The 9,797-nt window shown below is 38.5% G+C and overlaps 1 protein-coding gene across 2 annotated transcripts; it reads right to left on the minus strand.

Annotated features, from left to right (window-relative positions):
* Positions 1–56: 56 nt before the first annotated feature.
* On the minus strand, positions 57–8,844 carry LOC143561309 (protein CHROMATIN REMODELING 4-like). 2 transcript variants are annotated; one of them, XM_077049428.1, is made up of 12 exons: positions 8,702–8,844; positions 7,960–8,211; positions 7,767–7,868; positions 7,190–7,693; positions 7,014–7,097; positions 4,457–6,925; positions 4,204–4,364; positions 2,453–2,564; positions 2,297–2,373; positions 2,064–2,193; positions 1,732–1,959; positions 57–1,662 (listed from the first exon to the last, which is right to left on the minus strand). In XM_077049428.1, exons 2-12 carry the CDS (start codon positions 8,119–8,121, stop codon positions 220–222), a joined length of 5,472 nt encoding a protein of 1,823 aa, XP_076905543.1. In that variant the 5' UTR covers positions 8,122–8,211; positions 8,702–8,844; the 3' UTR covers positions 57–219. The 2 variants fall into 2 exon arrangements, with proteins under 2 accessions (XP_076905543.1, XP_076905542.1); XM_077049427.1 differs by having other exon boundaries at positions 7,960–8,209; positions 8,698–8,844.
* Between the last annotated feature and the right edge of the window lie 953 nt (positions 8,845–9,797).

A 9,797-nucleotide genomic window follows, 5' to 3' on the forward strand; every position in this document is an offset into this window, starting at 1 on the left:
TAAAGTAAGCATATATTCATAATATGTTTATAATGAAGTAAACAACAGTCAGCTCTTGAATTACCAATGCCCATTATAGTTCAACATCATATATTCATATCATCATATCATATATTTCAACATTTTTTTCTTAACACAACTTTAAAACACAAAATCCTATATTCAAGCTGCTTCATAAACTGCAATATATGCCTACAAAACTAGAGCCCCCGCCGCTCCTCAAAATTCACGATGATCTAACTCCTTCTCTTCTGATGAAACATCCTGAACTGATGGATCCAACTGACTCTTTCCCGACCCCGACTCCTCACTCGCACTCTCTTGCTTCGGGTCCATATCTTGGTTGACCGGTGGTGATGATGGTGGTGCATTAAGGTCTTGTTCAGTCCCAGAAGGCATATGCGCTGGTGGTGGTGCCGCCTTACTACCGGAAGTAGAAGTACCTTCTTTGTCATCTAGTGGCGGTTGGTGGTGGGTCCCACCATGTGAGCCGCTACTGCTGCCACTTTTTTTCTTCTTTTTCAGGTTCTGTCGGGGATCTTCAGGTGGCAACGGGAGCAAACCGGGAGTGATAAACGGAGGAATGGTTCGCTTTTCGCCCCCATATAGCAACCGAACGGACTCTGCAATTGCAGAAACAGTTGGTGGCAGTTGAGGATGTTGTGGTTGAGGTTGAGGTTGTGGTTGCTGAGCTGGCACATTTACTGCTTCCCGAAGCCAATGAGGCAGTTTAGTATTATTGTTATCCGACGAACTACTCCCACCGACCTCATTCCTTGATCGAGACCCGCTATCAGCAAAATTTGGTAAATTCAAATTAAGAGATGCTAAATTCGCGGGTCCAAACGGGTTTGAAATAACCGGTTCGGTTGATGATTCACCAACATGACCCCGTTCAGGCATCCTCATCAGAAATGGCGAGAAACCGTCATGCTGATCTGGACCATCAAGAGCCAATTTCATATCCATAAAATGTGGCGGGAAACTTGGGGGACCCGCAGCAAGCCGACTTCTATGTAGTGCCCGTTTCATCATTCCATCAGAAATGTTTGGAAAACCCGGGGATTTGAGTGATGATTTTGAACCGTTGGATTGCTTTTGATTTTGGGTTCGGATATCCAATACCTTAACCTGTTCCTCTTCCCATCTTGCAGCCAAATCTTCCCAAGTTTTGAACCTCGAGAACTTAAGACGCGGGTCCCGCAACATGGTCTCCCAACTACCCCGACCGTGTCTCCGAACACCGATCCACAAAAAGTCAAGTTCCTCTTCTGACCAAATGTCTTGAACAAGCTTCCTTTTATTTACCACATTACCCAATCCCGGACCGGACCCAGTTCCGGTTCTCATCATTATGCTTTCAAGGACCTTCCGGTGGTTTTCGGGTAAAGACGAAGATGAGGGCGGGATTTGACCCGATGCTTCTGTTTCTTGTTGCGGGAACCTAAAATTTGGTAAGAATGGGACTTTTAAAAAATCTTGAAGAGGCGCACTTGATGATTCACCTCCGATTGGTCGCCCTAAAGATAGACTCGGGAAATAGTCAACTTGGTGTTGACCAAAGTTATTTAACGGGAATGGTAGCTTTGACAAAAACGACTCGTCAAAGGGTAATTTGGGCAACACCATCTTTTCATGACCAGAACTCTCCGAAGCAATATGCTGCAAATAAAAGATTAGACTCATTTTGATGTCATAAAAATATCATGCGTTTTCTTGAGGTTAACATACCGGATTAAACGAAGGTAGACTCATTTTGATGTCGGTTGTTCCTTGTGGTTTAGCATCTACATCAGGCCCAGGCCCGGGCCCGGAGAAAGGGGCTAGATTAAAAGGGAATTCAAGACCCATCCCGTGCTTGTTTTTCTTGTTGGATTTAGAAGCGGTCCGAGATGATTCCATAAACTTAGCATTTGGAGCACATAGCCCAAGAACCGGAGGCAAGTTTCTACTTTGCACCTGAAAATGGAAATTCGGTTAGTCAAACAGTGTGTTTATTATTTATAATAATAATAATATATAATAATAATAATAATAATATTTGAGTGATAAATCGGTTATACCTTGCTTGTTGGGTTGTCTTCTTTCGAAGGTTTTTTGTTAGTCGGTTGATCTGATCTCCATGTTAGACCCGATTCTTTCATAGCTTTAATCTGAGCCAGCCTTAGTTTTTGTCGGGCCCGAAGCTTAGAACTATCAAAACAACGTATTTCATTGTGTAATTGATTAAATTCCATTTTCTATTAAGAATAAAACAAAACGGTTTTATACTCTATATCAAATACATGAAACTCACTACTTGGTTTTCAGAGCACGTCCAGCTGGCGTATATTCTCGTATAGGCTCGGGTTCAGGCTCTACATCACCACCATTCTGCATTGTCATAATTTCATTTCTCATTTCCTTTTCCCAATATATTTAAGTCGACTTTTTGTTATCATTTAATAAATACCTCGAGTGTCTCAATAGGACGTGGAGCATACGCTTCCCGGTATGAAATGGCTTTTCTTTGCCTTTTTCCTCGACCGAGAGCTGCTTCTTCCTCACTCTGGTATTTCTCCCATCTACAAATCCATAATCAATTATATACAAAAAAGGTAATAAATCACAATTTATTAATGAAATTTTAAATACATAAATATATAAAGAGTAAAGTGTCAAAATCGTCCCTGAGGTTGAGTCATTTTTGCGACTTTAGTCCAAATAGTTTTTTTTGTGCAACTGGACCATTGAGGTTTCCCATTTCTTGCCATTTATGTCCAAATCGCTAACTCCATTAAATTGTACTGTTAAGTCAGGGGATAGATCCATCTTTGCCTTTTCTCTTCCTTCTACCCTAACATCTGCACTCCTTTCCGTTTCAAAAAAAAAAAAAAAAACACCTGCAACCACGAACCAAAGCCGACCATGGCCACCCCCGAAACTCGCTTTAGCAACCACCATCGCCAGATTTGAGCAACAATACCAAGCGCCGCCACTTCCTCCGGCACTCAGATTTCGCCGCCGGTGAACGCCTCCCTCGCAATTGCCACCAAATTGCAAGTGTATGGTTTGATTTTGGAAAATCTTTACCTATTATGACCGGGGCTAGTTTCGTGTTAATAAAAAATTCCTGAATTGCATATTCTAATTTGGGGTTTCTTCTTATCGGGGCTACCATTGAAGCAGCTCAGATCTGGGCATTTTCCGGCAACATGTCTTTTGCGTGTTTCTCCGGCGTAGCCACTCAGATCTGTTAGCCGAGAGCAACTCAATCCATGAGCATATTCAAAGTGGTGGGTGACACCCATTTGTGAGTGGAAGGAGAGGATATAATTTTGCTACATATCGAACCTTGACTGTGGGTGATGGTGATGATCGCCGGAAAATCGAGTGGACGCGGTGGTGATTGGCTGCAAAAAGTGCTGGAAGGATTGGGGTGATGGCCTCAATCTTCTCAGATTTTTATATTATATTTTTATAGTAATAATAATAATAATAATAATAATAATAATAATAATAATAATAATAAATGATTTGATAGAATTAAACCTCTCTAAGGACATGGTCCAGGATAGGAGTTCGTGGAGACGTAGATTCGTAGAATTAAGGTTAAGGACTTTTAGGAGGGTATTTAGTGGTCTTAGCTTTGTCTAGGGGCCTAGATCTTACTATAGCGTAGATTACTACATGCGTTATTGCTCATCTCGTTTCATGTATATATGTTACAAATGTTTTACTTTATCCTTTCTATTTTTCTTCGATTATTGGCAGCTTCATATATATATATATATATATATATATATATATATATATATATATAGTTTTTGCATTGTTTAGCGTTGAGCCGGGGGTCTCTCTGAAAGCAGCCTCTCTATCCTCAAGGATAGAGGTAAGGTTTTCCTACATCCCACCCTCCTCAGACCCTACTAGTAGCTTTGCTATGGGTATGGTTGTTGTTGTTGGTTAATAATAATAATAATAATAATAATAATATATTGTTTTAATTTCCTTTTTTAAATAAATATATAAAAAAGACCGTTTTACCCCTCATTCAACGTTAAAAAACTAACGAGGTTAGTTGGACGTAAATGACAAGAAATGGGAAATCTCAATGGCCCAGTTGCACAAAATAAACTATTTGGACTAAAGTCGCAAAAATGATCAAAGTATCAAACCTTAAGGATGAATTTGGCACTTAAACTTATACATAAATAAACAAACCTGACTCTAAGAAGGCGGTCCCATTCGTTTTCTTCAGCAACAGTTCCTGAATTATTATTATCATCTTTCTTTTCTGAATTATTATTATCATCGTCAGTAACATCCACAAGCGCTTCACTTCCTCCTTGTTCATCAGTTGACTCATCATTCCAATCCAAAGACTAAGTAAACCAAACAACGAAAAACAATTACCAACAAAATCGTATCACAAATCCACATAAACCTTAAAAGCAAAGTCGCATAACTAACATACCTTAACAGATCCAAGCATATCATTTTCCAAATCACCTTCACCATTATCAGACGAAACATTTTCAAGGTTTGACCGGTCAAGCAACTTCAAAATAGCCGATTCGTCCCACACAATCGTCGAATTCCCATCCGTCAACCTATCTTGGTAGACATCACCTAACCCTCCGGTCCGCCTTTTATTCTTATGTTCAGTAGTTACACTTTCGCCCACTTTATTTCCATCGTTTTCACCGTCTTTCCCCGATTGTGAAGACGAATCATTAAACAATTCTTCAGTTCCCCATCTTAAAATATCCTCAACTTCCTTTTGAGACCCCGATTTGTTCACAAAAAGCTGATCAAGCATCAACTTTTTCTTGGCCAGCTGTAAAATCCGTTCTTCAACACTAGCCCTAACCACAAGCCGGTACACAAGCAGCCTATTTGACTGACCGATTCGATGTGCACGGTTCATTGCTTGAATGTCAGCATGCGGGTTAAAATCAGAATCATATATTATAACTGTATCAGCACTTGCTAAATTGATCCCGAGCCCACACGCTCTTGTAGATAACAAAAACACAAACCGGCTTTTGTCATTATTAAAGCGTTGGATCGCCATTTGTCGATCAGCAATGGAAACCGACCCATCGACCCGCTCAAACGTTTTTGGACCAAACTCAATGTTCAAATAATCCTCAAGAATATCTAAAAGTTTAGTCATTTGTGAAAAAATCAAAACCCGGTGGCCTTCCTTTTTCAATATTTTAAGCATCGAATGCAACAAAGCCAACTTAGCAGATGCTTTAATGCGCATTTCATGAAGAAATTCAACCGACCCGGCTTCCGGTTCGGTCCCCGGGATCAAATACGGATGATTACAAACCTTTCTCAATTGCATAACAATGTTTAACATCGATTGTTGCGGTATACCTTTCCCGATATTCCTCAAAACCTGGTAATTTTTAGTCAACATCGCTCGATAATATTCCGCTTGAATAGATGACAACTCAACAGGAACGATCCGTTCGGTTTTCGGGGGAATATTCTGCATGGCATCTTTCTTAAGCCTACGAAGCATATGTGGGGCCACAAGTTTCTTCAACTCGTCAACCTTTTCAGCAGTCGAAAGATCATTAAACCGGTCCTCAAATGCCGACAAGGACGGAAACGAAGCGGGTTGCAAGAAATTTAACAAATTATACATTTCGCCTATGTTATTTTGCAAGGGCGTTCCCGTCAATAACACCCGATGTTGAAACGAAAATGTGTTTAGTAAACTAAAAAGCTTACTACTTGAATTCTTTAACCTGTGGCCTTCATCTACCACGAGTACTTCCCACGGGATCCCACATAAATGTGATGAGTCAGCAAGAACCATTTCATATGTAGTTAAAAGAACATTAAACTTATAACTACTACTTTTCTTATTCTTTGTATTATTCTGTGTATCGTTCGCGTGCCACTCGAATTGACGCATTAACACGCGTGCGCTTGCACACCCGTGATACTCGACAACGTTTAAATGTGGGGCCCACACGGAAAACTCCGACATCCAATTAGGCATGGTTGAAAGCGGGACCAAAACTAAACTAGGTAAGCGAGCATTAAACTCAGAGTATAACGACGATAGAAACGCGGAAGCAGAAATCGTTTTCCCAAGCCCCATCTCGTCTGCGAGAATTACATTTTTACCCCTGTACCAGCATTTCCGTAGCCAGTTTAACGCTTCAAGTTGATGTGGGAATAACGAGCCCCCTAACTCTTTTGGCTGTTCGGTAAGAGTGATGATATCACCTTTTCCTCGCGAAACCTCGTTTTTAAAATCGTCTTTTTTAACTGCTTCGGTTTCGAACCGGTTGAAAAAATCAATGAGATGAGAAGACTTTTTGATCACGGGTTCGTTTATCTTTTCCCATGTGCATTCGTTATACGGTAGACCCGTCCATTTTACAAAGACTTCAGTTGACCCGCCGGTTGACCGCTGAGCAATTATCCTCTGTGGTACCTTCCACCGTTCTTCACAAATATTTATCACCGTTGTTCCGTATTTATACTTGTAGTTGTCGAGTTTCCGTTTAGCAATAATCTTCAACTCAGATTCCGATACCCAAGTATTATGTAAGTTAGATTTCCCGGCCCATTTAACCAAAAACTCATACGATACCGTTTTCTTCTCATTATTCGATAAAGATTTAGCATCCGTATTGTCTCCATTCACAATTTCTACAGTTGTTTTTGTCAAGTCATCTGATTTCAGTTCTACCCCGTCTTTATCTCTCTCATCTGTTGACCCATTATTAGGATCACTCGCAGGTTGATCTGTTGACCTGTCATTAGAATCACTCACGGGTTGGCCCGTTGACCCGTCATTAACCACATCTTGAATATTGCAAATTGAATCCTGAGAAGGCATTTTGTCAGTTTCCGTTACAGATTCTGCAGATTGTTTTTCAGTTACTTGTATTCGACAACCCAAAACCCGATCAACCTATAAAATACAAATATAAAATCATAAACATGCATTTTTATACGAGTATTTTGTATTCATATGCGTAGTATATAAAATTATATACTACCTGTTGAATTTTGTCTGAACGTTTGACCAAGTCAACTTTTTTGTCGTCTTCTTGTGATTCGGATGAATTTGCTCCAGCTTTCATCTGTTTAGTAGCAAAAATTTAGTAATAATTAGTTTTCAACGATTTTAATTTCGATTAAACACAAATTAACGTACTTCTTTAAATATTTGTACCTTATCTTTTGACAAAGATTTAGTCTTTGCATGCTTAACCGACTTCCGTTTCTGTTGAGATTTACTTGTTTCACTAACTTCCAAACTAACATTATCCCGTCTTCGGTTCTTTTTCTGAACATCATCTGAAGATTTAATCTTTTTCCCTTTTTTCTCAGATTTTTCAGTTGCAGAATCCTCTTTAGATTGATTTCTATCCCGCTTCTTTTTCTTTCTTGTAATTTCTGTTTCTTCTAAATCCGTCTGTGATGATGAGCTTCTTTCTGGAGATCCATCCGCTTTCATGCCCACAGTCAACGGTTTTGTTTTCCTGGTTGACTTTTTGGTGTTTTTCATAACTCTAGACACCTTATCGGTTTTTTCAGATTCATTGTTACTTCTTACCTTCTCAGTTGGAACCCTCGCCCTAGCTCGTTTTGAAGTCGATTCCAATTTGTCTATTGTGTCAACCGTTTTACTTTCGAAACAACAATTTGGACATTGCCACTTGTCACTCAGACGTTGCTGAAAACATTAAAAAAAAGTAAGAAAACTTATTAAACGTCATAAATGCACTAGCGTATATGAATAAACGGACCTTAAGTGGCGGGTCGAGGCATGCAATATGATACGTTTTTGGACATACGTCACAATGGATTAAGTCACCACCAAGATTACATACGTCACACTCATGACACGGCTGCAAAAAATTTTAAACAAATAAATAAATTAAAACACGGCCCGGTAACAGGTTAACTGATTTAACTGATTCCACAAAAGCAAAAACTCACGTCATCTCGTTTGTTTTTGGAAGGCAAACGGTCAGAAGAACCCAACGGTGTCAGGTTGGTTTTGTTTCCATTGGATTTTAATGCACCGATCTTTTTTCGCTTACGTTTCAACGTCCAGTTTCCGTTTATGACGTCACTAGCTGACGATTCGTTGTTATTCATATCGGAATCTAAACGTTTCGTTTAACAATAACTCAAACAATCATTGCATTACTTCATGCGCTCAACCGTTAAACTTCAAACTTCAATCCTCTGTACCAAACAACAACAGCATTAATAAAAATAATAATAACAAATTATATTAAAAATGAACTAGTTTAAACCAAAATCTAGCAGAAATGAATATAAGGAAAGAATCACATTATTAAACTGATCAATATTTAACAAAACCTACATATAAGTATTAACAAAACTGAAGTGAAATAAGGAAAATGTAGTTTTGGTAATGTAACTAATATCAAAATTCAAAAACTATCATAAACAATGTCAGCTAAATATGGACAAATATCTTTTTCACAAAATATCAAATAATTGAAATCAAAACCACATTCTAATCTATATCAGCATCAAAACAAATAACCCACAACTTCAAAACATGTGCAGAATCAGTAATTACATAAAATGAACAAGATTTCTTGAAAACCCCCAAATCCAACAAAACCCATTTGACCTAAACAAAAACCCATCAAGATTCAGCCCAAATTGGATCAATTAAGCACAGAAAACATAAATTAGAACTGACCAGAGCAGATCAAGACGATTGAAGCAGCAGGAGTTGATGGGTGTTGAGCGTTGGCTGTGTTCTAGGGTATGAATATGAAGGATGCGGCAGAAAGAGGGCAAATGGAATAAATAGGAAGAGAGAGAGAAAGAGTAGGTGACACGTAAGATGGATAGATAAATAATAATAAGAAATGAAATGAAATGAAATGAAGCACACACAGTGACATATGGGTTTGTGTGTGTTGTGAAGCGAGAATGGCTCCGTAGAAAGAGAAATGGTGGCGAATTGGAAGGTGACACGTGGAGACATCAGGACGACTACTGTCCCCTTGTAGTTGTAGTTGTAGTTCTTGTTGATGTTTATGTTTCGTTTCTCTCTCATAAAAGACTCGTCTTTTGTGGGTATTCATGGAATACTGCTGCTTCTGGGTTTTCATGATCATATGATTTCTGCTTCTGCTTCTGCTTCTGCTTCTGCTTCTGCTTCTGCTGCATTTCATTTCTTCTTCGTTTTTATATTCCACCTGAGTGATTGATATCTTTAACTTTTGGGTTTCTTTGTTACACTCTTAAATAAGAGAGGTGAAGTGGAAGTTAAGTAAGAGATTAGTTATAATCAGTTTTATAAACCAAATAACGTATAATGACTAATTGGTCCCTCGGTAGCCTTATGACTTTTCTTACAGAATGTTGTGTATTTTGCTACGTGTGAGGTTTTTTTTTCTTTTTTCAATTGTGCGATTCTTCTACAGTGGATTAGGACATCAGAACGTTATTCGAGTGGGAAAGTGATCTATTTTCATGGGTGATTTCGCGTGTTCGAGCCTTTACTTTACTGTTTAAAGAAAAATCAAATAAGGTAATAAATAATTTAAAAATAATAATATTATACACATAATTGATTGAAAGTTAAATATGAAATTATTTTTATCTTTTAGTGTGGATTTATGAAAAATGGGGTTGAGCTATTAACAGAATTAGCAAATGAGGAAAGAAAATCTTGAAATCTTTTCAGACCATCTGGTTCTAGTTCGTTAATTTAAGTAGCAGGTTCAGATGAAGATGGTTTAAAAACTCAGTTGAACTGGTTATGAAAACTATGATTTTGTTATTAC

Source organism: Bidens hawaiensis, unplaced genomic scaffold (genome assembly GCF_021521415.1).
Source record: "Bidens hawaiensis isolate Kalapana, Puna unplaced genomic scaffold, B.hawaiensis_p1.1 tig00020653_1, whole genome shotgun sequence".
NCBI lineage: Eukaryota > Viridiplantae > Streptophyta > Magnoliopsida > Asterales > Asteraceae > Bidens > Bidens hawaiensis.